Source organism: Fusarium mangiferae, assembly GCF_900044065.1.
Source record: "Fusarium mangiferae strain MRC7560 genome assembly, contig: FMAN_scaffold001, whole genome shotgun sequence".
In the NCBI taxonomy this organism is placed as follows: Eukaryota; Fungi; Ascomycota; class Sordariomycetes; order Hypocreales; family Nectriaceae; genus Fusarium; species Fusarium mangiferae.
Window position 1 is genome coordinate 1,882,489 of NW_024573921.1, and position 27,528 is coordinate 1,910,016.

General features: G+C 50.2%; 10 protein-coding genes across 10 annotated transcripts; 7 read left to right on the forward strand and 3 right to left on the reverse strand.

Moving 5' to 3' along the window:
• Positions 1-1,150: 1,150 nt before the first annotated feature.
• Positions 1,151-2,710, forward strand: FMAN_01113 (uncharacterized protein; the record flags this gene model as incomplete). Its single annotated transcript, XM_041831097.1, has 1 exon — positions 1,151-2,710. The coding sequence occupies one exon, from the start codon at positions 1,151-1,153 to the stop codon at positions 2,708-2,710; it is 1,560 nt and encodes a 519-aa protein (XP_041676448.1).
• Positions 2,711-3,219: 509 nt separating this feature from the next.
• On the forward strand, positions 3,220-4,663 carry FMAN_01114 (uncharacterized protein; the record flags this gene model as incomplete). The annotated part of the gene is made up of 2 exons (XM_041831108.1): positions 3,220-3,687; positions 3,800-4,663. 2 exons carry the CDS (start codon positions 3,220-3,222, stop codon positions 4,661-4,663), a joined length of 1,332 nt encoding a protein of 443 aa, XP_041676449.1.
• A 2,061-nt stretch (positions 4,664-6,724) lies between these two features.
• On the forward strand, positions 6,725-7,138 carry FMAN_01115 (uncharacterized protein; the record flags this gene model as incomplete). The annotated part of the gene is made up of 3 exons (XM_041831119.1): positions 6,725-6,752; positions 6,813-6,889; positions 6,944-7,138. 3 exons carry the CDS (start codon positions 6,725-6,727, stop codon positions 7,136-7,138), a joined length of 300 nt encoding a protein of 99 aa, XP_041676450.1.
• A 250-nt stretch (positions 7,139-7,388) lies between these two features.
• Positions 7,389-8,860, reverse strand: FMAN_01116 (uncharacterized protein; the record flags this gene model as incomplete). The annotated part of the gene is made up of 4 exons (XM_041831130.1): positions 7,389-8,374; positions 8,439-8,608; positions 8,667-8,769; positions 8,821-8,860. The coding sequence occupies 4 exons, from the start codon at positions 8,858-8,860 to the stop codon at positions 7,389-7,391; spliced, it is 1,299 nt and encodes a 432-aa protein (XP_041676451.1).
• A 2,017-nt stretch (positions 8,861-10,877) lies between these two features.
• FMAN_01117 (uncharacterized protein) lies at positions 10,878-12,080 on the forward strand (the record flags this gene model as incomplete). The annotated part of the gene is made up of 1 exon (XM_041831141.1): positions 10,878-12,080. The coding sequence occupies one exon, from the start codon at positions 10,878-10,880 to the stop codon at positions 12,078-12,080; it is 1,203 nt and encodes a 400-aa protein (XP_041676452.1).
• A 4,179-nt stretch (positions 12,081-16,259) lies between these two features.
• FMAN_01118 (uncharacterized protein) lies at positions 16,260-17,486 on the forward strand (the record flags this gene model as incomplete). The annotated part of the gene is made up of 1 exon (XM_041831152.1): positions 16,260-17,486. One exon carries the CDS (start codon positions 16,260-16,262, stop codon positions 17,484-17,486), a length of 1,227 nt encoding a protein of 408 aa, XP_041676453.1.
• Positions 17,487-18,142: 656 nt separating this feature from the next.
• On the reverse strand, positions 18,143-18,748 carry FMAN_01119 (uncharacterized protein; the record flags this gene model as incomplete). Its single annotated transcript, XM_041831163.1, has 1 exon — positions 18,143-18,748. The coding sequence occupies one exon, from the start codon at positions 18,746-18,748 to the stop codon at positions 18,143-18,145; it is 606 nt and encodes a 201-aa protein (XP_041676454.1).
• Positions 18,749-19,084: 336 nt separating this feature from the next.
• FMAN_01120 (uncharacterized protein) lies at positions 19,085-20,770 on the forward strand (the record flags this gene model as incomplete). Its single annotated transcript, XM_041831175.1, has 1 exon — positions 19,085-20,770. The coding sequence occupies one exon, from the start codon at positions 19,085-19,087 to the stop codon at positions 20,768-20,770; it is 1,686 nt and encodes a 561-aa protein (XP_041676455.1).
• A 2,604-nt stretch (positions 20,771-23,374) lies between these two features.
• Positions 23,375-25,252, forward strand: FMAN_01121 (related to NAD-dependent histone deacetylases; the record flags this gene model as incomplete). Its single annotated transcript, XM_041831186.1, has 1 exon — positions 23,375-25,252. The coding sequence occupies one exon, from the start codon at positions 23,375-23,377 to the stop codon at positions 25,250-25,252; it is 1,878 nt and encodes a 625-aa protein (XP_041676456.1).
• Positions 25,253-25,768: 516 nt separating this feature from the next.
• Positions 25,769-27,277, reverse strand: FMAN_01122 (uncharacterized protein; the record flags this gene model as incomplete). Its single annotated transcript, XM_041831197.1, has 2 exons — positions 25,769-26,849; positions 26,898-27,277. The coding sequence occupies 2 exons, from the start codon at positions 27,275-27,277 to the stop codon at positions 25,769-25,771; spliced, it is 1,461 nt and encodes a 486-aa protein (XP_041676457.1).
• Between the last annotated feature and the right edge of the window lie 251 nt (positions 27,278-27,528).

A 27,528-nucleotide genomic window follows, 5' to 3' on the forward strand; every position in this document is an offset into this window, starting at 1 on the left:
TGTCTTCATAGCCCGAGCGTCCACTTGGAACGCGGGGAGGAATTAAAGGCTCGGGGGGGTCCTAGTCAGGCGGGTGTTACAAACTACCTACCTACCACTCAAGTTTGGATGTTATTCATAAAAATAACCCCTGGGACTAGCACAACTCATGAAAGTTCAGGGGATGCACTGCATCAAGATTGTCGAACCTGGCTGCTGGAATCCGGAATTCACTAGCTCGAGTCGAAACATAAGACATGGACCGTGAGACTTGAGGAGTATGTGAAAGCATTGTCGCATTAACCATAATTATATTTGCCCCTTTTTGTTTAATTTGTGGCTGTTGAGCAAGGACTTTTGTTGCTCCCTTGGCTGACCCCGTGCTGTCAACAGGAGGCAGCGAACAAACATTGAACGTGACACTTTCTGATCCGTCTGCCAGATTCTGTTCTTCATGTCAGCATCAGAAGGCATGAAAGATGACCGAGAATCTTGAGACACTGACATCACCAATAACCTGACAGGCCTGGGCCATGCGGTGATCGATCCCGCAAAAAGCGAATGGTTGGTCTTCGTTAAACTTTTAGCTTGTCATTCTTTGGGGGCCCATTTAAACGTTGGATGCTAACCCAGCCAAGACCAGGGTGAAGAATATAGGACTGGTTAACTGCTTACTGAGGCATGCACATTAGTACTAACTAACCTCCTCCCAACTAGGTACTAATCTTTAAAGGCAGAACAACATGAAGGGTAAAATGAAACATGTGTTGTGAGAATTACATAGTATGGGCTTTTTATGTATTCATTCGTTATTCTTTCACTAGTGATCTATTATTCTTTTCCTTTTAAATACATTTTTAGCATAAATAACTCCCAGGTTGACGTAGGCCCAGGCGATCGTCGGCCACCGGCGAAATAAACTGCCGACACAATATGAGGCTCCAAGGTCGCGTCTGGGAAATTTCACATCTACCAATCCAAGATCGCGCGCAAAACAGCAAGGCTGCAACCATAGCATCAGCCCTCGATTGACAAAATTCGGCACCTTCGATTCCAGCTTTTAAAAAGAAAAAGAAAAAACTCCTATACAACGACAACCATCATCAAACTCTTCACTGCTCGTGCATAAGCGAAGCTATCATCTACCTGCGTTTGGCCATCTCCAGCCAAGATGATGCACCCATCGCGGCAGGCGTACGTCGAGGACGCCGAGCCCCAAGGAATCGCACTGGAAGATGTCCCCGATGACCATGACTACGATATTCCAATGGGCGGAACAGGTGTTCCATCTGAAAAGGCTTCAGCAATCCTCAGCCAATTCAATCGCAAGCGCCTAGCAGCAACGATAGCAGTCCCTACCGATGATACTCGAGTCCGCGCAAAGCTTCGGGAGATGGGAGAACCAGTCACTCTATTCGGGGAGGCACTTGTTGATCGTCGAGATCGATTACGGGAGCTTCTTACCATCCAGGCAGAGATGACAGGCTTGGAAAATGGTGATATTACGATGGAGGAGGCTGGAGACCAGGAGCAGGAGGAGGAGCAGGAGGAGGAGTTCTACTCAAGAGGTGGGCTTGAACTTCTACAGGCGCGACTAAAGCTTGCTGAGTACTCTCTGCCGCGAGCCAAGAAGAGGGTCGAATTTCAGAAAGCCGAATCTACGATCCCTCTACGCACCCAAGTCAAGTTTCGTAAACAAGTCAAGGAGAGATTACAAGCATTCGAACTCCAGGGCAGTCAGACGGTTGGCGAACGTCATGTCAGCATGACTCGCATATCTCCCAACGGCGAGTTGGTCGCTGTAGGCAACTGGGGTGGGCAAGTCAAGCTGGTCGAAATACCAAGCTTGAACCAAAAGACAACCTTCCGCGGCCACACCAGCAAGATTAGCGGCTTATCTTGGTTCCCCGGATCTACCCTGCCAGAACACAACGTTTCGCCCGACGCCGTCAACCTTGCGTCAGGCGGTGCCGAGGGCTCGATTCATTTATGGTCTCTGAACCAAGATACTCCCCTGTCCACACTCGAAGGGCATTCACAGCGAGTATGTCGTATCGAGTTCCATCCCTCTGGACGTTATCTGGCCTCTGCTTCTGAGGATACTTCGTGGCGTCTCTGGGATGTCGAAACAACCGCAGAGGTTCTTCTTCAAGAAGGTCACTCAAGAGGTGTCTACGCTGTCAGTTTCAACACTGACGGATCCTTGCTCGCAAGTGCTGGTCTAGACAGCATAGGTAGAATCTGGGACTTACGTTCCGGACGTACCGTCATGATCCTGGATGGACATCTTGACGGACACATAAAACCCATCCATGCGCTGGACTGGAGCTCTGACGGACACAGGGTACTATCTGGCTCAGCTGATGGTTGGATCAAGTGTTGGGATGTTCGAAAGGTGCAAAGGACAGGCGGTATTGGTGCGCACACCAGTGCCGTCTCTGATATGCGTTGGTTCAAAGGTCTCGACGACCCCCTCACTGGTGTTCCACCTGGTGTTGATGATAAGGGTGCACAGCTACCTAAAAAGTCGGGCACCTTCTTCATATCAAGCGGTTTTGATAGAAATGTCAAGATCTTCTCGGCAGACGACTGGACACTGGTGCAAACGCTCAGCGGCCATACAGGTCCAGTTGCCAGCGTCGATTATAGCAGGGACGGCAAGTGGATTGTCAGTGGAGGCCATGATCGCACAGTCAAACTATGGGGTCGCAATGATGGTGAGGGAGTCTAGCGTCGGGGCATTGCTGACGAAGAATAGATCTGGGTAGAATAAGACAAACAAAAGCTACTGTGAGATACCCCAAAAATTCATAATAATAGGTAGCCAGAATAAATAAAAACCGAAGAATGACCAGGCAAGCAAGCACCAATAGTCCAACAATCATCCAAAGCGGGCCTTTTCCCATTCATCCAAAGTGGGGGGGAGTTCCTATTGTTTCATCCGTTGAGTTGGGTGTTACTATCGCCCATTGGAGGATCATGTGTCCACCCTCCTGTGCTGTGATTAGATAACGCTACCCGAATTCGGCTCTAGTTTGTTGCCCCTGCTGTCAAACGCCAACTTCCTTTAGATCAGGTTCCTTGCAGTGCCGGCTAACTTGGACTTCGCATCACTTTCAACTTCGCATCTACGTGCGTTAATCATTGGCACCCCTTTCTCAGACCCACGCAACCCTCTCCTAGGAGCCATTTCCTTATCAGCGCTACAAGTATCGTTATCCTGATTCAAGATCACCGGCCATGGCGAGTATCGATCGCTACAGGCCGCCCAGGGAAGGGTATCAACCCCCGACCCTACCTGCAAACCCTCGACCTGAGCGCGATTCGAGATCACGATCTCCCCGGCGTCGCGATACCGTTCCTCCAGCAGTTCCAACTCCTCCGCAGCACTCGACACGAACATCTCCCCCCCGACTACAAGCCCGACAAACCCAAGAATCACCAGCCCGATCCGGTGCGCAAACTCCAGTAGCTGTTCTTAACCAATGGAACTTTTCGTCGGACGAAGTGCGAAGTACACCTAGCATAGTCGAGGGTCTTTCGCCGGCGGAAGAGAGGATGCGCAGGGCCAAGGGCGTCAACTTCATCTACCAGGCGGGCGTCATGTTGGATCTCCCTCAGATTACGCTATGGGTAGCTGGAGTATTCTTTCATCGGTTCTTCATGCGCTGCCACATGGTCCAAGATAAGGGTGGAATTCATCATTACGTGAGTTCTCCCACCTGATCTTGCAATTCCAATGTCTCTCTGGGGCAGTGAAAGACTGTTCTTGACTGAGCAGCATGCAATTCTTTTCTATATGCTAACTTCCACAATCAAGAACATCGCAGCAACGGCCCTCTTTCTAGCCAACAAGACCGAAGAGAACTGCCGCAAGACAAAGGACATCATTATCGCCGTAGCCAAAGTTGCACAAAAGAACGCCAAGCTCGTTATTGATGAGCAGAGCAAAGAGTACTGGCGATGGCGAGACAGTATTCTCACATACGAAGAGGTCATGCTAGAGCAACTCACTTTCGATCTGATGGTGGACAACCCCTATCACCACTTATTTAAGTTGCTCGATCAGCTTGGAATTGTGCATAACAAGAATCTGCGGCAAGCGGCCTGGGCTTTCTGCAATGATGCTTGCCTTACATCGATCCCTCTGTTGATAGGACCTCGAGATGTTGCCATCAGCGCCATCTTCTTCGCGAGCATATATGCGAACCAACAAATTGAAGACATCAATGGCGAGCCCTGGTGGAAGCTCCTCAAGGGTGACGAGGTCCTTTGTTCTCATGCTATCGAGGTGATGCGCCAGTTTTACACGGAGAATCCGCTTAGAAAGCAGAACCCGTCGCTGCCATCACCAGCATTCCATCTCCAGAACACCAGAAAACGCGGTGATACTCTGTTGAGCCAACCAGACACGTTGTCGTCAACGACCGGTACCCCCTTGGAAGTTGACCGGGCGAGTCGCAGCCCTGGTGCAAACTCTAGAGTCAACGGCGCGGCTCAGGATGGTGAAGGACGATACCCAGAGAGAGATGAGGGTTCTCCGTCTCGGCATGACGAGAACGGAAGACCTCCGAGGTCACCACTCAAGCGGAGAGAGCCTGACGATGGCGAGGAACAGAGCGACAGAGCGGAGAAACGAGCTAAACTCTCGGAAGATGAGGAGGGAGAACTAGTTGAAGATTGATACCAAGGTTGCGGTTCGTATGCAACACAATACAGCAATACACTATTTGTAGAGTACGGGATAAAGAGGCGTTTAAAGGTTTCCTTTAGTTCGTGAGTTAACATCCGCTTACGTGAGAAGGTTGATAGGTATTTACGCATGGCAAAAGGCTGGATCTGGTAGAGCAGGTAAGCGTTCGGGAGGATGCTCCCAGAATACGGCGTTTGGATGTAGGTGGTAGACGTGCTCTGCTACTGCACTTAGTTTTTAGCTCATGATCGAGGATATATCTCGGGGGAGGTTGATAGATAGCGGCAGACGACGCCCATTCAAGTACAGAATTGAAAATAAATCGTGCATAATGCCTCGTGTTTGTGGCTAAGGAGAGCACTTGTATTTCATGTATATTATTGCGTGCTCTTGTAGATATCCTAGGGATCGAGAACCACGAATGGTTGTGGGTGGTGTTGGTATATTGAATTGGTCTGACTTCCCTTTTCCCACTGGTCAGGAATCTCTCGATTTTCCAGATGCCACATACTCTATTGTCTGGCCTATCATTCCCAGGCCATTTCTTCTTTACCATGATTATTATTGTAAAAGTAAATATATAATGAGGCTCCTTCAGGACATTTCGTACTACACCCTTCGGATACCAAGATATGCCAAGTACCCCGAGCTTCTACAAGTAATACCTGCCAGTTCTCTTCCTTTGGCCGAACCCATAGGTACCTTAGTAGGTGGTTTCAAGATTGGATCCTGTCAACCTTCCTGTACACGTAGCTAGCTGCCTCAGTCATTGCTCGTCCCCGACCCAAGTGCTCGCTTGCTGCCTGCGCTGCACTGAATAAACTGAATGCAGAGCCTCAGGCTTCCCAGAAATTCTGCCAATCAGCTCCACTCACCGCCTTCAATGCTTCGCTATAAAATCTCGTCGTGTCCCGCTCAAGCTTCGCTTTTTTCTTTTCCTTTTCTCCTTAGCTCTCTTTGCCTTTTGGCTTAGATCAAGTGTAGTATCTGTTCTTTTCAGTTTAATCTCTGAAAGATGTCTAAGGACATCAATCGTGATTATTCCTATTTTTGGCTTTCGGGCAGTTTCCTCTGTGCTTGCACATGATTCTGCCCACAGTGTCCCTGGTATTACACTGCCTCCAGGTGACGCGAACACTACATGGGCTCGGTTTTCATTACTTGCTCGGGCTTGTCCTGGGCAGTGAAGAAGACACTTTTGTGCGTGACGCTAGAATAGATGAGATAGGCACTGTTTCTTTGTGTTTCGGTTCTTCGCGTACACTAGAATGACAGGCTGTCGGAAGAGACAACGCTTCAACACGGTCTTTCTCGGTGTTAGTGAGGAGTGGCTCCGCTGGTGAACGATCTTGCCGTGCTCTTGAATCCAACCTGCTTATGTATATGTAGAAGCAGTCAGTACTCAAGTGTTGGATACCATCATCTCCAGGTTTCATTTTAGGGTCGACTTTCTGGTTCGTAGCGTGATGCGAGCAAATGTAACACGGGGTAGTTCAGTATTGAGTACCTACGGTATGTTTCCCGCTACTAAATACACACGCCGTTGACCTGTGATCTTGCTTGTGCTGCGGCTTCTTACGACTTTCGTGTTCGTCGATTTCTACGTGGCTTCCTGAGGCACAGACAGGATAGAGGCTGCTGCTCCCATGAATCCAAAGTTGTTTGTTCCTCGGAGATAAAGTGGCGTTCAAGTCGATCTACCTAGTAGTTACCTAGGTTGGATAATAATACAAGAGACATGCACAACCCAATGTCAAGTATTGAAAACCGTGACAAACACCACATATCCGCCGCCAACACCCAGCATCGCGGCTTTGTCGTGTGCTTTGGTCGCGGAAGCAGTCCCGATTAGGCCTAGTGCCTATGCTCTGTGAGCTCCTCCAAAAAGTCCACCACAGTCACCCACATTGATTGTCGAAACAGCTTCAACTGATACCCACTGAACGAGTCCAGTAATTCCCTTCAACGCACTTCAACCTCTATAGCTGGCCAATATCCTTTGATACCACATTTAGAACCCAAGCACGATATCGCTGAGGAGATTCAGACGTCATGGCTACACTCGGTGGATATCTCAACAGTACGACGCCGTTCCCAAGCTCTACTACCTACCTCACCGGCTTGCTAACACAGACCGCAGAGAAAGTCCTGATCGTGACAGCCGATTCGCGTATTCTTGTCGGAACTCTGGCAGCATGCGACCAAACAACCAATCTGGTGAGTGCCCTCCTACTTATTTTGACTATACAAACGCTCACGGCATGTGCTTAGGTCTTGAACAACGCCGTGGAACGAATTATCCGGACGCCCGACGATCCTGAGCCATCCGCTCAAGTGCCTTTAGGTCTATACCTCGTCCGCGGCGACAACGTATGCTCAATCGGCCTCGTAGATGAGGCGCTCGACGACAGCATCAACTGGACAGAAGTCAAGGGTTCAGCAATCGGCGGTATAAAGCACGTATAGGCTACACACTCGAAACATCGTAAAGCAGTCCGCACTGCGACATTTTCTCTCGTGTTATTCTGTTTGGGGTACAGCATCCACTGCTGGAGGTTTGGGAAGCTTCTTTTCCACGGCATCGATAGGATCACAAGGCGTTCGAGTTCAGGGAGTTTAGACAATTCATCTTGGCCTTCGCCACGGTATATGCTTTCAACAATTGGAGATGATTCATTTGACTATTTAAGCTGACGCAAGATCGACAACCTGGACTCTATCCAAAGATGCGCTGCATGAGCACTTCCTTGAAGATGTCATGTCCGGGAGAATCGATCACACGGTTGAGACGGTTACCCTTGAGGACACTCAGCCAACCGTGGTCGTCGCCAGGGACCTCATCGAGAGTCAAGATATGGGGGTCCTCATTGGGGTTTTCTGAGAGGGCGACTGCGGCTTCGGCAGGCTTCTTTCTGAATCTACGATCAACGACATGCATTCCATGTGTCCATTGACCGCTTGTCTCCACACGGATGTCCTCCAGTTTCTCGGGTGTCTTCCACTTAGGATCATCTCGGGTCAGCATATACCATACCGTCAGGGGATCGTGCAACGAAAGCCCGGGCTCGTTTTCATCACCCTCCATATCCTCGATCTTGCTGAAGGATTTAGTGACAAAGTGCGACACCCACCGAGCAAGTGGGCTGCCAGCTTCGACGTGAGCCTGGATGTTCTCCTTGAAGTAGTTCTTGCCAATCAAGTGAGGGGTAGTAATATCGAGGGGGCAAAGTGTGAGCTTAAGCTGGCGGGAAAGTTTGTTTGGGTAGGCTTTCAAAGTTGAAAGCTCCTGGGGAATAGTCGGCATCGTGGAGCTCGGCTTGGGGGAGGTGAGTGCGTAAACCCGAGCAGCAGCAACAGCATCGGCGTAGCAGTTGAATTCAGCCACGGGAGTACAGTTTCCCTCGACATTTACAGCACCGCCCATGACGACAAGCTCCTTCACACGAAGGAAAGTCTCGGGATCTTCTGCGGCTGCTAAGGCAACATTGGTAAGAGGGCCAACTGCAAGGATGGAGACAGTGTCCACGGGGTTCTCTTTGAGGATCCGGAGGATCTCGTGGTGAGAGGGCGCCTTGGATGGCGTGAAGAAAGGAGAATAGTCTCCGGCTTCGTTGGCGCCATCACTGAAGATGCCTTTCCAGGTTTCGGCTGGAGACAAATCAGGATGAGCCTCATGGACATTATGCAAGCCATCGATGCCGTCTACGGAAGCTCACATATTAGTAAAGGAAACCGAACGGATTACCTGGGCAGCTACTGTACTTACGGAAGTAATCCGCCATCAGCTCCTCGTCGCAAAGGGGGTGGTCAGGGCCAACAGCCACGATGGGCTTGTTTGCCTTCATGGCTCCGAAGCCTTCGGGTTTGCCAGTGGACTTCCTCCATTCAAGTTCTTTCCCAAGCACGTGGAAGAGAGAAACAACGTTTCGGAGACAGCTGAGATAGTCTTTAGTGTTGATTCATGATAGTGAACAGAATTCAAAGGTGTATTTACCTTTGGAGGGGGACATTGCCGTATGTGACGGACACCATCAGAACCTCAAGCTCCTCCGGTCTGGCACTGAGTGCAAGAAGCAGGGCCAGGATATCATCGACGCCTTGAAGTATTAGTATTTAGGTGCTCCAGCCTCAAAGCACATGACAGTTACCTGGGTCGGTATCGATAATGATCTTCTGCTTGGGAGCCATTCTCGAATTTGGAGATTATGTTCAGAGAAACCAGTGGCGACTTAGATGAGGAGCTCAAGCTTGTTCAACAAGTTTGAGAAAGTATGAATGCAGAGGAATCTAATCAACCTTGGATTTATTCTCACAGCCCCGTGGCCCAGGAATCAAATTCTTCGGGTACTTGCAGCTTAAAATTGAAACCTTGCAGGTTGAAAACAGGAGGATCAAAGTAAGAATCTTGTTCACACATGTTATGCCGATGAGCGTTTCCCCTCCTTCGGTTTTGGGCAGGTGGGCAAGTGGGGTGTGGTGTTAGTTGCTGAGATAAGCTTTTCGCAAGAGCTATTGGTTGTTCAATTGAGCGAGATATGAATGGGCATTACTTCTATTGGGTTCCTGTGGCACTTGCACGATAGTATGCGAAATCGCTGTTCTTACACGGATGTCAGAGTTGGAATACTTGCGAGATCCGAGCCTGACGCAGGGTAGTGCAGTTTGAGTTGCAGATGGCATGAAGTATGTGCAACCTAAAAAATCACTTCGACAGCCAATCAAATGAGTCCAAAGCAAGAGGTTAAAGGCTTCAGGGATAACATAGGTAAAGAAATAGCAATGTACCTACTTCGGAGCAATTATCAGTGACTCACGATTAACTTGTCCTCCCAGCCACGTACGTCTGACCAACGAAAACAATCCGCTTTCCTCAATGAATTGTATGCTTCCCTTGATATTTGGAGAGCATTCTCCCAGAGAATACGATACACACGTGACCAACAATGTGTTAGGTATATTCGAAGCTGGTACAGCCACTTCAACAAGGACCTTCGCAGATATTTGACTTGTAGCATACTAGGAAAATGAAATGCTGTAATTCACTGCCTATCATCTAGCAAAGTACATACCTCGTGATAAAACCTCTCACTGAAATTCAGGATCGAAGCTGCCCTTAGTGGTAATGAGCCAATCCCAGGCCCAACATTCATTGGATTGGATGCCCCTGGTTTTGATTGTAATGGACGGCTCCGCTATAATATCAATGAATATGTACCTAGTGTTTGTCTCATCCACCTCAGCCAGCCAAAGCAGGAAGTTGGTTGGAAGGAGCGAATTCAATGTAAAGACTTCCAGTCCTTTCTCCTTCCAACAACTGAACGACGTCTCTTCTCCGGCTGCCTTTTCCCAACAAAACTTGACGGATAAATCCCAAACGCCCCCAAGAATATAACGTAGCCATCTCCTCCTGTTTACCTCGTGTAACACGGGCAGTCGCTGACTTCCATTATTGAAAGCCTCTCCGTAAAAGTACAGTGGCTGCATCAGTTTCGATCCAAATCTCTCCAGTCAAAGTACCTCCTCACCACAATCCGCCCACGGACTACCTTTTCTCCCCACTCCGAAACCCCAAGCTCCCCACTGCCTTGGCGTCGGGTGCTTTCTGTCCAAACATTGCTCTACCTCCCCTGCAGTCGGAACCAATTCAGTCAATCCCGCGACCCTTCCTCGCCTCAGGTAGCCCAAAGACGACTGGCTGACTTGACTTCAAGCCACCTGGTGTCTTCTCCTTCTGTGTGATTTGCGCCAGACTCATCAATCTTCTTCTGAACCGACTTCCATCATTTCTCACCCCTTTCCTCATCTATTCACATTATAAACTTTTCCTTTTCCCTGTCTTTTTATTCCCCCCTAACTCTTCGCTCACGACTATCGACGCTCTCACGACTCAGCGATTGGCTGGCTCACTGCTTAGGACAATCTGGCCTTATAATTGCGACAGCTTAGCTGCCCCTGCCTAGCTCAACCTCACAACGCTTCATCCACAACTTCTTTTTGTACACAGCTGTTGCTCCCACCCGCTTTGGTTCGTTAGACCAAGAGGCCAACTGTCGTTAACCGATAGGCGTGCTCGAATTCCCACGCCTATTTCGCTTAACTTGGGATAGAGCCACGATCTTCGTCCCGAAGCTCGAAACGAATCTCGAGGCAACTTCGCTCAGCCTTGCACCCCTTACAACTACAACACTCAATCACGACAGATAACATGGGCTACCTCTACACCACTGCAGGCTACGCCCTGCTCTTTGCCGTCGCCTACGCTCTCTACCAACTATCTCAGGGCCAGAAGGCTGGAAACCAAGCGCGGGCTCAGATCAAGCCGGCCAAGAGCCCGCAGGCGGAGACTCGTAAGGAGGACCGCAAGAAGAAGCAGCGCCAGGAGGCCTTCGCATCAGAGGCACAGGAAGCTTCCAAGAAGCCCAAGGCTGAATCAGAGACCAGTGCTTGGACGAGTAGTGCGAAGGACAAAGACGACAATGTCGACAATCGCGAATTCGCCCGACAATTGGCGAAGGCCAAGGAAGGCACCAAGTTTGCTGCCAAATCTGATGCTAGTAAGCAGCGAGAGAAGTCTGTCAAACAATCCCGCGCCAACAAGGTGGCCAGCGCCGCCGAGGAGAAGGAGTCGGCTCCGTCATCTACCACTGGTGCCGACGGCGACGATGACCAGTCTCCTGTAACCTCACCCGAGGTCGGTCCCGCAGTCGCAGTCGCAGGCGATGTTTCCGACATGCTCGAGACCGCTCCCGCTCGCCCAACAGTTCTTCGTCTGGCCGACACCGAGCCCAAAAAGCAGAACAAGAAGACCCCCAAGGTGGAGGCTCCTGTTGAGACTAAGAAGCAGCGCCAGAACCGTAAGAAGGCCGAGGCGGCCAAGGCTGCTCGTGAGGAATCCGAGAAGGAGCGAAAGATTCTTGAGGAGAAGCAACGCCGCGCCGCTCGCATTGCTGAGGGACGTGCTGCTAAGGACGGCTCCCAGTTCACTGCTGCCCAGAGCAAGTCATCCGCTTGGAAGGAGGGAGCTCCCAAGGCCCCCGAGGCTACCCAGACGAATGGCTTTCATCAGCCGCTCGACACATACGAGGAAGCTCCCGCTTCTGCAGTCAATGCCCCCAAGAGCACCGACCGCAAGTGGATGGAGTCTCTACCTTCTGAAGAGGAGCAGATCCAGCTCCTCCAAAACGATGATGACTGGAGCACTGTCAAGACCAAGTCCAAGAAGGGTGCTAAGAATGCCACTTCAGCTGGATCTGGCGACGAGGCTGCGGCCCGCCCCGCCGTCCAGCCCAAGCAACCCACCGGGCCTAACAAGACTTCCCAGCCTTCTCAGTCCTTTGGATCTTTCTCGGCATTGACTACTAAGGGCGATGCTGCTGAGGAGGAGGAGGAGGAAGAGTGGGATGTTTAAGAAAAGCAGGTCCCAGATGGATGCATTGCGTGTCTTTGAGGCATGCCATTACACTTTCCTTATCACTTGTCTGTAACTTGACTATTTCTTTTCCCATCAACGAATTTCTGCCACAGTTTGGATCAAGAGGCAGTCTGCCGTCCGAACACGTGCCAAAACGTTGGTGGAGTGCGACAGCACAAGCGTTTGCGGTTGGGGAGTTCAGGGTTTATGGTCAAATTTTCGACGAGGCGAGGCGAGGCGAGGCTGGCCATTCCAAAGGCAGCCATTGAGAGAAAACGCCGACGGACACAGTTCACATTCATGGACAAAAAGCAAGGGTTCATGTTGGCCGTGGAAGAAGAAAAGCCCGCGGTTAATGACTGCATTGGTGAATAATGCAAGGCCAGTATTTGGAAGAAAATTGGGAAGTGTATTGATAGTCGATTCGATTGTTTGCGACAGTTTGTCGGCCCACATAAGAAGACAAAATGAAGCATAATTAGCCACGACTGAAGTACTTGAAGAGGTGTTTATAGTAGATTGGGTCAAGTTCACGTGTTCCCTTGAACTCTCCGCGATCTCTGGTAGTATCCCTTGTTGGAAGTTGAGGTAGGGGAAACTGGTTCAGGGATAGAATCTTGCCCAAGTCACAGCATGTCTAGTAGGTATGGAGTGTTCGTGACTTGATGAATGTGGAATGCAAGGCACTTCTTGAACAAGAGAAGTTGGAGGTAAGGGAACGAGTCTAGATTTGATAGCTTGTACGGAGTATGGGGTATCAAGTCCGGCTTTGGTGCCTTAGCCAATGGCAGTGAGAATGATACCCTTCAACACAAACATGTCTTTTTTCTGATTTTACGAATGCTCTATTTTGTTCACCGCTTCATGCGGCCCATGGCCATTACATATGTTGCGGCGTGCAGCGTGCATATTGAAGACTGTGTACATAGTGCATTGCCGGATGTGCATTGGAATGACCAGGGGCTAATTTAGTTACTAGCATCGACTTACAGGGTACGCCAGACCTGGGCCGTAGCATCTTATGTATGTTAGCAGATAGTATGTAGAGTATGTATTGTATGCGAGCATATTCCTGTATGTTATGGGGTTTAGTGTGGTGAGGGAATTGGGGTGTGAATCGCCTCCCGTCGTGATAGGTCTGTTAATGATCGTGTTCGGAGATGCCAAGCCGGGTGGAGAGGGAAAAAACGCAAGAATTGGGCCGAAGAGAGAGGAAGAGAATGAGGGGACCGAGCCGGAAGACGGAAGACGGAAGCGGGAAGCGGGGGCATGAGGTGCAGTTGCGGGATGAGGAAGCTTGCTACTAACCTATGCATGACGAAAGACAAGAGAACACGCTGGAAGAACCGGCAACTTTGGGGACATTTTGAGTTATTTACGTGGCAGACCTTTTAATCATCAGGCGTTCCCTTGCTTGGCGGGATGGGGCAACGTAAGGAAGGCAATTGATTGCATTTCGTTTAATTATATGATCTAACTACCTACCCAGGTAGGTAGTTTGTGACTGTGATTAAGACGTCGTATATTAGTAGATCTGCTGTTAGTTTAGTGCAGTAACAGTAAACCACTGTAGGCATTGACAAGGATAACCGAGTCTCAAGTGGGAGAGTTGTTGTTATCTGAGAGTGGACCAGTCATAGAGAAAACTAGCCTCGAGACTGATGTGAGTTTCGCGGCCAAGAAGCAAAGACGTCACGAATTTAATTTAGTTGAGCTCTACGAACCTACAGTACGACACTACGTATGCTACGTTGCTCGGCGTAAAAGTTAGAACATGGCGTAGTTTGTTTTTATCGTGCAACGGTGGCTTGGCTGACGGTCGAGAGTTTCGTGTATTGCTTCGAGTTATCAGCTAAAACAAACAAACAGATGGCAGATCCCGTCTGAGACCGGATGTTACATTGGGCCATTTGTAGACTGATTATGATAGACAATGATGGCATCAGAGGTAGCATCGGCAAGAGATTGATTGATTGGGCTTGCGGTAAAGCAATTCTGCTCAGTCTGCTGGACGTGGTGTCACGATTCGGCCCTCAACTCGATAGGCATTACCCGTCCAAGCCATAGATGCTGATGCCGAGAACAACTCCTCTCTCTGAATTCCCCAATCATTTCAACAGCCCAACCCCCTGCACTGAAGAAGTCTCAGATGGTCCAGGCCGCTGCACCCGCTCGCTCGATCCATCCATGCCCATGCCCATGGCACCCCAACCAGGTCCGACCAAGCGGGGGATTGGCAGTGGAGGACAGGTAGACCTCGACTCTTGGTACCTGGATCATTGGTGGACTTGAGCACATGTTGGAGCCTTGGAGGTCCCTTGTGTCTCCCCCCCTGCACGTTCGATGGTGATCCATGTGGTATTTGATGAGATGGGTGCGCCTCTTTTTCCCCCCTCGTCTTCTTGACATAGAAACAGAAACAACTGAAAATTCAACACGGTAAATGGCTTTACCCCGATCAATGCGCTGGGCTTATTGTTCATGATGGCAATGTTCTTCTGATGCTAGTTGAGTTGTATAGGTAATAAGTATAGGTAGTATGCTGTCGTCGTGGCTCGGTTGACTCGGCCAATACAACTGCCTTCCATTTCCCCTGGATCTTTAATTACCAGCCTGCCCCCCCCATTATCGTCGACCAAATCCTTGACCTTTACCGCAAAGAACTGTAGCGTGCTGCAGCTGTGGCCTTCTGCAGCTAATCCAGGCTGCCTACGGATACCTACCTCATCTATCCATCTGCATACGACCAGCCTGCGCCATTTCCAGCTGTCGCCGAAGCTGTATCCGTCCATATTATCGTACCTCGTTTGTATGTAGTCGGTCTAGGACTTGAGGTGGTTACTATAGCACCTCTTTAGCCCATCATCACCGCCGCCACCACCCTAAAAAGAACCCTCGTCTCTTGTCCTGTCCTCCCACCAACCTACTCATTATCCGATCCCGTATGGACCTGACCTGACGGGCCGCGACACGACAGCAGCAGTCGTCATAAACCCTGCGATACCCACAAATATATGAGATTGGGAATCTTCCTTCCTAGCTCTGGCTCCCTCAGACCGTATCTTACTCCGTACTCTCTGGTCGTTCATATCTCGTTATCTCGTTATACGGTCGACCCATTCCGTTTTCCATCTCAGCCTCTTTACTAACCCGCACCATCATCTCTGCCCTGCCCATTGTGTGACCTGTGCAAACCCCTACCTACCTACCTACCTAGACAAAAACCCAGTGACCACCCCGTTTTATCTACAGTGTCTAGTGCCCGCCGCAACTCTCTGTGAAACGTCGTCTCGCGCCCCTTTATCACCCACCACGATACCCTTGGTGGTTGGTCGATCACTCCCCTAAAGCAGAGAGACAAAGGGAAAGGGAACGAGCCCCAGGCCCAACGTTAGCTGTCACTTGTTTCTGGTTGACAGAATTGCGTTCTCATTCTCGTTCTCTCACATTCCTGTCCTTCAACTTCTAGGACCAAAGGGGTCCTTTCCAAGGGGGGACTCGTTAGCCAAGTTTCCGTCTGTCTCTCGCTCACTGGGATCGGCAGAGCACCAGAGCAATAAGCCCCAAACAGCCAACGTCTCCGGTCGCTCAGGAACGCCTCTTACGAACTTAACCTCCAACGACCGGCCCCTTCGGTTTCAGCTTTACGGCCACCTTCAAGCAAAGACGAAGCGTTTCTACTTTTACATACTTACATCCTTTGCCATTTGGCCATTGTGTTGCGCTACGTTGCGCTCCATTCCCCTTTGCGCACCGTTCTGGCCACTGCTGGCGTTGGCCTAGTCAGTACAGGCGCAGCGCCTCCTTCGCCCCAAAAAAGAACGACCACCGTCTATCTCGTCAAGTCCAGTCTCATTTACACCGCAGTCCTCACCCTCATCAATTCTTGCTTTCAGCCCTACTCGTTTTTCTTCTCAATTCAGCTGTCCACCCTTCGGCATCGGCATCCTCTTCAGTTTCGACTATCAATCTGCTCATTCTTGGGCTGGACCCCTTTCTCTCCGCTCCCTTGCTTTATGTCTTTGTGTCTTTTGGTGTAGCAATTGTCTTCCTCTGTCCATTGTTCTCTTGACATAATCGTGCTCGTCGTTTCATACGCATTATCCCAATTGAAAGCCGGCTGAGCGAAGCGACTCTTATGCCTGGTACACTGTATACAAAGCGACGACCACCAACATGTCTCTTCCCGTCGCAATTCAATCCGCTGTCTTCTATATTCTTGCCTGCACACCATGCGCCCAAGTTCGACATCGACAAAAGGTTCGCGAGCAGTCTCGGAGGGAGCGCGAGGAGAAGGCCAAGGTAGTCGGCGAGCAACCGGATGTATACCAACATCCCTCACCGTTTAGCACAAACCCCTATTGGCAAGAGGAGATTAACATGGGACCATCTTTACCACAAAAGAAATCTACCAGCAAGAATTCTAGTCAGCGTGGCCTCACAAGTCAGGGTGGAGAGAGCAGTGCATTCAGCGTATCTGAGCAGACACATCAAGGAGGGAGCCGCATCAATTTCGGCGCTAGCAATTCCGTCATTGCCGAAGACGACAACCTCTCCGACGATTGGAACCGGCGACATGGATATCAGAGAGAGGATGAGGAGCTATGGGGTCAATGGGGCGGCCAAAAGTTCAAGGAAGCCATATCAAAGGCACGAGATTCTGCCGGTCGATTAATCGAGTCTACACTCGGACTCGAGAAGGAGGTAACAGAACAGCAACGGCACGACTTTTACTTTCCGAAGAATCCTCCCGTCAACGAGTACCACCCTCCCGTCGTCAGCAGCAAGATTCCTTCGCGAAATGCCCACCAATGGATGCTGCAGCCTCCGCCGCCAGCCAAGGTCATGGAGGGCAAGGTGCCTGTTAGCCGGGCTGGAAGTTCAGGGAGCAAATCGAGCGGCAGGACATTGGTTGGGGACGATATGCAGCTTGGCCGACTTGTTCACGAGAAGCTTGTCATGGAGAAGCTGAAGAAGGAAAACAGCAACCCTACCGAAACCGAACTCATCGAATCTCTCTTCCTCAACCGCACTAGTCAGTCTCTCTCCGTCCACCGAACTCGAAGCCTTTCATTCGACACATCGGACGACTCGCTCGACAGTGGCTTTGCCAAGCGAAAGACACGCCTGCGACCGGTTGCCGCACCGCCAGGATACGATTCTTCTGATGACTCAGATTCCGACACGCCCATTCCCTTCTCGCAAAGTGCCATGAACCTGGGAGCCCGCCGAACACCCTCGGGTGCGGGACATGCCGCGCAACGACCAAAGCTTGAGACCATCATGAGCACAAGGTCCCCGACTGCCACCCGAATGTCCTCAAAGCGATCCAAGCGACAAAAGTCCACTCGATCCAAGAGGCTTTCAGGTGCTGCATCCCCTGTTGGTGATGACACCGACTGAGTCGGATTCGCGTGAAACAAACGCTCGAGCCACAGCGCATAAGATACGGCAACCCCCACGTCCTCATTACTTCTTCAAGACCGTTTCACCCTGCCACATAACTCATTGCGGTCTTGTCTCTTCCCTGTCTCACATGTCTTGATCTCTTTTAGCATCGTTATCTCCACCGTCTTCTCCAGTACATTGTTTCAGCTCATGTTTCTATTGTTTTATAAGCATTTATACGGGACCGGTTTTGGTTTAGCATTGGGCGGCATAGCACTTGGGCGTTGGAGCAGATTACATGATTCATCTTTTCTTTGTCTTGGTTTTTGAAGCACCAAAAGGCCGGCGATGTGTGCTTTCAAACTGTCGAATGACTTTATAAACAACACTGCGGCTTCACTATGCAGCCTTAAAAGCAGAAGTCCTCAGCAAGACACCAGCTGAGATCGAAAAATAGCAAAATTGGTTTAAAAAAAAAAAACCCCGTCCTCCCTTGTCTGTGAACTGTGATCTAGTGGAGGCCGAACCGATCTTGACTATTCTGTATGATTGAACGATTATGCACATCAGTGTTCTAGGCATCGGGTATCATGGCGTCATTTCCTTCCATCTCTCAAACGCCGGCTATGCTGTCTGTAGTTTTTTCCTCATGCTTCTCTCGCCTCCCAATCTCAAAGGTGCATGCCCCCTTCATCATCCTCTGTACCTAGGTCTTGCATTCGCTCCTCTAGTGCCCTGCGAAGCTGCTCGTCGCTCAAACTTCCATCCTCTGGTCGACCGGCCTGACGATCCACCTGTACCTCGCCGTTTCGGATTGTCCCCGTTTGAAAAGTCCCATCGTTCCATGCATTGTGTCGATTCTCGGTGTCAGATGCCGCAGTACTAGCTTGAGGATCTCCATTGACAGCAGCCGCGTCTTCATCGTTCTTACTAGTTGTCTCATCTCGGTTCTGGAATTCCGTCCAGCTGAGTCCACGCTCTTCCACCTCTGCACGGATCAGAGCTATGCGCTCAGCCATGCGATCAATGACTTGTTCGTTCTCGCGAATAGCATCGATGCAGTCCTGGTCGGGCCCCGAGGATTCACCGGACGGTGTGGTCTCTGCGCCCTCTGCAAATGGCTTGAGCTGGTCGTTGGAGTACTGTAGATGGGCGATTGAATTGCGGATTTCAAGGACTTTGAGGTGTAACATGCCCACCGAGAGGTCCTTGAGGGCGGCGGCGAACCGTGCGGGGGCGATTGGCGTGGTGTCGGCGGATGTGGACGTGGAAGACATGATCAAATATGACGAGAACCGCGTGAAGAGGTTCAGTTGGGGATGGGTATGATATGTAATAGGGAGCTTGGAGAAGACCGCGGGGCAGTTGAATGTAATGGTGGGGTCCAGGCTGCTAAACGTCCACGGGTGCTGCGTAGTGGCGGTACGTACCTCAAAGTTGATGATCCTTGACATGCTGTGACCAAAATTATCGGCCTCATGCGTCCAAGATTAATTCATGCGCTAAGAGACACCATCAATCCATCGACTGTTCCCCTCGCCGTGGCTGCTGTGGTTTTATTCGAGCCGGTGGCTCTCTAGGGCGCATCTTGCGCATTCAATCATTCATTCACGATGAGTCTATTCGCCTGCCCCAATTCCTCGAGGGTGCTGCTGAGGTCTGCTCTCCAACGAGCAGTATCAAAGGCATCAGCTTCTGCGGCCCAGCCGTTTGCGCCAACCCGATGGATTTCAAGCCGCGCGTCAAAGAATCGAAGTGGTCTTCTACCGTCGTCCTCCAGTTGTCGAAGTACCATTTTTAGAAACAACAATAGCTCATACGAGACCCGACGAACAATATTCTTCGATAAGACGATCCGAAACTATGAGGACTTGCCCAGAGACTACCGAGACCAGGTCGGCCTTCAATTCAGAAGCAAGGACCTAACCGATGAAGAGGTTGTGAAAGCGTTCGGAAGGGGCATCAATCCAAAAAGAGCGAACCAATTGCTGCGAATCCTCCACGGACGTCGGGTTGCTGGCACTCTCGACGATCCAGCCTTTTCGGTCCATACATCTTCATACACCAGGGGTCAGATTACCAAGGGTCTCGAGTACCTACGAAAGTCAGTCAAGGTTGATGAAGTGCTGAACGCGGGCCTCCGAGCTGAGGATGAGCTTGCACAGCTTGAAGCGGAGACGGAAGCAGCCAAGAAGCCGAAGCAAGCTTCCAAGAAGAACAAGGACGAGGCCGAAACCGAAATCGCAGAGCCATCCGCTCCAGTTTATAAACCAGACCCCGTCTATGGCCACAGCAAACTTGACGAACTCCGAGCTCAGAATGTTGCTAAGCGGAAGGCGAAGGAAGCCCTCGAGGCAGAAGCACGAAAGGCAGCCGAGGCGAAAGGGGAGGTAAACTCTGGCACTCTGGCTAATCTCGACCACAAAGCAGAGAGACAGATCGCTAACCCCAAGATTGCTGAGTACTATAAGAAGGCACAGTCTGATCTAGAAGCTCCTGTAGAACTCAAGACCTGGGAGCGGGTTCTTCCCTCCGCTACTCTCGTCGCTCTCGTCATTGGCTTCCTAGCTGTTGTAAGCACTGTTTATGAAGAGCCTGCTCCCCGGTACCGTGTCTTTCCCGATATCTCTACTGCTCATGCGACGCTGGGGGCCATTGTTGCTGTCAATGTGCTTGTCTGGGCAGCATGGAAGGCCCCTCCTCTGTGGAGGTTACTCAACCGCTACATGATCATAGCTGTCGGTGCTGTTAAGCCAGTTTCCATGTTCACTGCGCCCTTCTCTCACCAGTATTTTAGCCACCTGCTCATGAACATGGTTCCCCTCTTTCTTGTTGGATCCGCACTACATGAGGATATTGGCCGAGCCAATTTACTTACCCTCTATGTGGGCTGCGGTGCGGTCGGCTTTGTGGGCAGTGTGGCTACATATGCTATGCGAGGCATGCTAGGCGTTACAACTTTGGGCGCCTCAGCAGCAACGCTGGGTGTTTGCGCCGCATACTTCTGGGAGCATCGTCTGGATGGCTACAGATTCTTTGGACTACCCCAAGACGGTGTGCCGGGCATCATTTTCCTGGCGCTCATATGCGTTCCTCAACTTGCTGCCTTTGGCAAGACGGTCAAGCTGAAGATTGACATCGCATCGCATCTATGCGGTATTTTGAGCGGTATTTTCGGCATGGAGCTGATTAACCGAACAAGGAGTGAGCGGGAGAAAAAGACGATCGATGTGGCTGGTACTCCCGTCCGAGCTGCACGATTGCCTCGACCTGATGAGTCAGTTGAAGGATCTAACTAAGACGAGATGAGTTGTACGTTTTAATGTACTATATTGTTTTTGATTATTTGACACTGAACCAAATCTCTGCTTATAAGATTTGGCATTGATGTGAAATGCCGTGCCGTGTCACTTCGTGATATAAGATCTATGTCTTCCTTTGGTGCCGAGGTTGTCGATTCATACGCGCTAAGTTAAAACAAGGATATGGCGCTTATCGCGCCTAGAACATACTTCTGCACGGAAACATGCCATCCCCACTTGTGGAGGTTAGTGGGGTTCATGGCTCAGGGCCCAAGTGGGCGGTCCCTCTAGCAACCGACAAAGGATTGAATTGTGGAGGGGAGACAATGGAACTTGGGACCTCAATCCTAACTTACAAAAAGGATTTAGGTAACGCTGCCTAACTTTGGAGGCCCTAGGGGGGAGGGAAACCCCAGGAACTTGATCCTAAATGACAAAAAGACGTAGGTAAATTAGCACAAGCTTGGGATGTGTTTGCTGAGTTTGGGATACGTTTTGCTAAGTTTTATTTCGACATCCTATATTAAAGTCTGATATCTTCTTGCGCTCCAAAGGGGCCTACAATCAGTTTGTTTTGGCATCTCCCGTTGTCATTTGATTGGTGTGCGTTAGAAGTACCAATGCCCTACAACATATGCATTTACTGTTTGCTTTAGTTGCTTGCATTGGATGCATGGTGCCCTTCATTTGGTCAGCTACACGCGATTTCGGCAAACGGGGTTACCTGATGACAACCATATCGAAACAATTCATCATACACTCTTTCAAGCCCAGCTTAGGTCTAATATAATTTCCTCTTTATAAGTGAATCATGAGGTACAAGATACCGACGCGCTTGTGACTGGCTTACATGGAGAGTGTTCAGTGTATTTTGTTAGATAGCATCACACCATGACCGAAAACCCCAAGAACTCGTTCGAGACGTTACAATGGAGAAACACATAGAAGTAACTCACACATATACAGTTAGAGACATTAGTGAATACAGCGATTGAGACAGCTTCGTCAGAAAGTCTCTATTTGCGTAACAAATAGTCGGAATTGCACATGGGCGGTCGATTTCGACATGAGTGGCAGACAGTGGCGTAAATTACATGCATACAGAGAAACGCTTTAGCCGATTTCGGAAATCACTCTAAAACCGAAACAATTAAACTCGCGTAGGAGTTAAAGAGGCACGTGTATAAAGAGCACAGAGAAGCAATGCCAGCAAGTTCACAGATAGAAAAAGAAATAGATTGCCCGACCCAATGGCGACTTGGAGCATGCTCATTGGGCACTATTTCGCTCCCACACTCACTACATGCAGTCCAAAATAAGCTAATAAAGTGAATCATCATACCAGCCCCTCGGTAAGGGCAATCTCAGGATAGGGGTGGTGACATGTTTTGGTGTGTGGCCCAAGTCTGCCAGACTCAATAAATACAGATAATACCTCAGTATTTGGAAATGTTTCCTGACCGTAGAAACCCGGAACTCTTGAGGTCTAAACTACCTTAGCATCGTTTCTCGGCAATTATCCATTGGCTCTCACACGCTGCCTTTCATGCAGGTTGCGTGTGCCTGCAGAATACTCCAGCCTATCACGACCCACACACCAGCTGGCACCTTCAAGGGTCAGCGTTGAATGGCATTGCCACAGACAGGGCAGGGCAGAGCATAAGATCACAGCCTGAGCTGATGTCACCGCTCTTCAAACCCATGAACATACATACATACATAAATAGTTAGTTGCTCTTGACTGTTCAGTTGAGTAAACATCAACAAACCAACCTCGAACACACCACAAGTTCCTGTATACTTGACCCACCTTGATTGAGGTTAATAAAGGCCGGCCGGCTTCTTCAAAGTTTCTCTTGACTCCATTGATCGATCAAAATCCAGGATCACCTGCCACGCTCCGTCCGTCATCCAATCTGGCTGTGCGGGTGCGCGCTTTTCACCTACACACTTCTGATATTAGTGGTGGCTGTGGCTTAAGCGCTAGTCAAGACTCGAGGGCCCTGGATAAGGTAGAAACAGGATGGGAGTAGGTGCAGTACTCAGTGTCGTGTTGCTCCTCCTGCATCTGTAGCAGAAACTAAGAGACAAGGGCATTGCAGACGCTGCTACACGCTAAGGCGGTACTCCCTTCCCCCCCGAAACCCGCTTTCTGGGTCTGAGGTGCATTCTGCAACTACAACTCTTCCGTCATTTCCCCCGGTTTAGGCTTTGATTTGCTTTGATTTGCCTCGTTCTGTTTTGCCTCCTTCAACTCAAACCTAGGTACTCAAATCACAATCAGCATTGAGCATCTTCTCTCGCTTTTGCCTTTTGCCTGGCTCACTTGTGTTTCCGTACCCGAACCAGCTACGTTTCTTTTCTTAATCAGAAACTGAGTATCGACTGCTTCCATTGGACTTACATCTGCATCTTCTCTGCGCTCTTTCATCCTGACTCGACTACGGGCAAAGACAAGCAACCGGCTACTTCTCTTTTCTATCTTTTGCGCGATGAGGTAGAATTGGAGCAAGCACACGCCTTTCCCGCCGTTCCTCCCGGAAAACTCCACCCTTCATCTGGAGGTGCTCCTCGCACGATACACACCTCAAGAGGAGCAAAATGAGTCCCTCGAGCCCTCTATCTTTCGTCCCTGACGGAGAAAACTCAACGCTCTCGTCGCCACTCTCCAACCTCTCCAGAACACCATCATTGCCTTCGTCACCTGACATGCCCGACCCCACGAAGCGCTATCCGTCTCCATCAACGACTGCATCCGGCCCGCACTCTCCAGACAAGACGTGTGACCTTCCGTCCGAAGATGAAATTGTCGCCAAACCACTCGATGATCCCACTTCAGGTCCCCCGCCAGCCAAAAAGCGTCGTATATCTCCCCCGAAAGAACGTACTACCGAGTACCTAGATCTGATGAAGCCCGAAGATGAACTCACTGCCGAAGATCGTGGCCAGTTGAAAAGACTCATTGACACATTGCGCAAGAAAAAGAAGATTGTTGTCATTGCTGGTGCTGGAATTTCAGTTTCAGCAGGAATTCCAGACTTCCGCTCATCCACTGGCTTATTTGCGACCGTGAAAACTCAGCATAACCTCAAGGGTTCTGGTAAACATCTATTCGATGCTTCAGTTTACAAACACGATTCCACAACCCAGTCTTTTCATGCAATGGTTAGAGAAATGGCCACGATGACGAAAGCTGCAAAACCTACACCATTTCACGAACTGTTAGCATCACTGGCTCAAGAAGGCCGCTTATTACGCCTCTATTCGCAAAACATCGACTGCCTTGATACTCAACTAAAGCCTCTGGCCACAGAGGTTCCTCTTAACCCAAAGGGCCCCTGGCCTGTTACAATCCAGCTACACGGCGGTCTCCAGAAAATGGTCTGCACCAAATGCAACAACATCCAGGAATTCAACGGCGAGGTTTTTGACGGCCCAGAGGCTCCACTTTGTCCAACATGTAAAACTCTCGACGAAGTTCGGACCGCACATGCTGGGAAGCGAAGCCATGGCATCGGCAGACTACGACCACGATTTGTGCTCTATAATGAGTACAACCCAGACGAGGATGCCATCGGGAATGTTTCAAGCGCTGATCTGAAGGCCCGCCCTGATGCTGTGTTAGTGGTTGGAACGACACTAAAGGTTCCTGGAACTCGCAGACTAGTAAGGGAGATGTGCCAAGTCACACGAGGACGAAAGAATGGTACTGCTATTTGGATCAATGTGGACGACGAACCCAAAGGCGCCGATCTGAAAAATTGTTGGGACATCGTAGTACGGTCAAAGTGCGATGACGTGGCTCGATCTGCAGCACTCCCTCCCTGGAACATCACCCTTGGGCAGGATTATGAGGTGTCTGAGGAAGCCTTCTCCAAGAGCCAAGAGGATCGCAAACACCTTAATTTCTCTGTTGAAATTCCGGTCAACTCTGCCTCCACGTATCCTCATTGTGAAGACCAATGCGCAGCCAAATCGAAACAGGTCAAGCAGGTGCAGGGCATACCAACTCCCCATGCAAGCCCGAAGATATTAGCGTTAAAAAACCCGACGAAGACGATGCAGACCACGATATCTTTCGATGGCAAGGTTACCACAGAGCAACCTGCACAACCCCCGAAACAACGCGGGCCCTCTAAACAAAACGGGCGCAAGAGAAAGGCCCCAGGTGGACATAAGGAGGCGCAACTTAAAAGTTTCAAGGCAACTAAAAATATCATCGGCCAAGAGAAGGCCGGCGGATCTGCGTCAGATATTCAGACGAAGCGGAACGTAACTGGCAGAGGGAAAAATCGCCACCCTTTGCCCTCTCAACGTCCCACGACTGCGCCGCATAAAGAGATGTTGACTGACACTAAGGATCTGGACGAGAAGGTCCGTCAACGGGGAACTGGTTATCCTTCAACTCGAACCACAAAAATGAATGGTACCATTTCTCCACGATCGTACCCTAACAATACCCGACATCTGATCGATTAAGAGCAGAATGAGCGCGACAGTTCTTAGAGGGAACAGGAAACCTGCAGATAGCCCATGTTATTATCTGTATTCTTTAGCATTCATGGAGTATGGGGTTGGTTGATACCAGATACTAGAAATCAAGCTGCGGTCGCTGGGACCAACAACACAGGCAGCGAATGATGTATACTACTATCCAAGGGCAGATTTGCATTATTTGGGACCAGGGTTTTGTTAACACCGAGGCAGCGGGTGCCCGGTTCGTCTTGGTTGAATAGAGGCGTTATAGGGAAGAGCCTTGCAGCTAGACAGCCAAGGTCAATTACATAGAGGCGGCAAGAGATGCGCCAGATTCGAATATTAATCTGATTATCGAAGTATAACAAATGAGCAATGAATGAGTAACATCAATTGCATGGTAAAATCATCAGAGCTAATTCTCAAGAGGGGTTTCCCTGGGTATCATGTCATATCCTTCAGCGCCGTCGTCCGCTTCCACCTGTCATGCCAAGAAATCGCGCTACGACTGAGCTCGCTTTAATCAACATGCACTTCGATTGTGTCTTGAGCCTCGATCTCGGCATCCTGCATCTCCACGTGCTCCTCGAGCCGCTCACCATCCCACCAAAGAGATACCTGCTTATCTGAACCAACATTACGCTGTTGGCGGAAGTAGGAGATGAGCGTTTCCACGGTTGTCTCGGGGAGAATCTTGCAAGCCAGCGGTTCAACATCCCGTCCTTTGAGCATGATCACGAACCTGATTCTCTCGGCCGGCTTCTCCTCTTCCTCACCATAAATTTCACCAGCGTCACGCTTCCGCTGGAGTTCCTGCTCCTGCTCCATCTTCTGGAAGAGTTCCGGATTCCAGGCTTGCACGTTTATCGAAGACATGTTCTCTCTGAAGCCTGCGGACCCTTGACCGTCGCTCACAGCACGCCCATTGCCGATTGGGCGAATGCCCAGGCCAACCAGGGTGGAAGTGTTGTATACTTTCTTGCTGTTCCAGGTGAGAGTCACATCGTCTGCTTGTATGGAAACACCCTTCCTTATTTGGTGATTGACCCACGCATCTCGAACTATGCGAAGAGGTTTGTTAAATGAAAACCTCACTTGCAGGGGTACAGTATGAGGAATCGTGCTGGTAATGAAAATGTTAAAGGCGTCCTTGGACTGCTCCTCAGACTTGTTAGCCTGAAGGGCCTGTTGGCGGGCGCGTTTCTCTTCGGCTTTGCGAATGTACTCTGCAAACTCATCCTCCTCCACTGGTGGTGGGCTTGGTTCCTTAGAAGGCTTAGAGGTCCGCTCCGCAAGTTCGATACTGCTACTTCCCGGCTTCGATGATAGGTCGGTCTTGGGCTTGGGAGGTCCTGAATCGGATTCCGAATCCGAGTCAATCGTTATGGGATCTGTGTTTGGTTTGGCCTGTGGTTTGAAACCTTCTGTCTTCAGGTTTCGACTTGGAGTAGGGGGGTTATGAATCGGCCCCAATCTTCGAGTTGGCGATGCGTCTGGGAAAGGGTCTTCGTCCATGTCGAGTTGCGAACTAAGTATAGGCTTCTGGGCCGAGCTTGAGTCAAGCCTTGATCGTTTTGAGGGAGGAGGAGTGACAAGTTCACTAAACGAATCAGAACACGATGTTAGGCGATCTGGTTAGCAAGCATACCTGGTGCGATTAGCTCCGTCGTGTGTTAGCTGCTGGTCGGTAACAGGAGTCCCCTCCACCCGTGCAGGTAAGGAAGGTAGACCGTCGCTGACCTCGGGGCCAGAGTCCTTGTTGGTGGGCCCATCGCTATCTGGGGAGTCTTCTCGCGGTCGTTTCTCCCCAATGGCCTCAAGTCGTTTGCGCTCAGCTTCCTGCTCAGCTTCTCTATGTCTCTTCCAACGCCTTTGCTGTTCAGCTGCCATGATGGGCGCCATCTCCTTTGAGCGGCGGAACAGAGAGAGGCCGTCGTCATCACTGTCCTTGGAATCCTCAGATTGTGTCGGTTTTGGTTTTGGCGCTGCCCTGCGCAGCGCGGTGGGCTTAAAGGGGAGTTTCTTCATATTGGTCAAGAGCCTCTGATTAGCTTGCACGAAGTTTCGATGATAGCAAAGCGTCAGTTGTTCGCTCAGTTTGTAGAGTAATAAAGCGACAGGTGCGCGCGCAAAGCGATACAGGACAGTCGATTGGGTCTAAAAGTAATCAAGAACAATGAAGCTGGAGGTTGGACGGGTCCTTCGTTGAAAGGCTCGAATCGCACTTTGCACTTTACGCGCCTGGAAGTGGTGGGATGGAGGTTGCCTGGGCAAGAAAT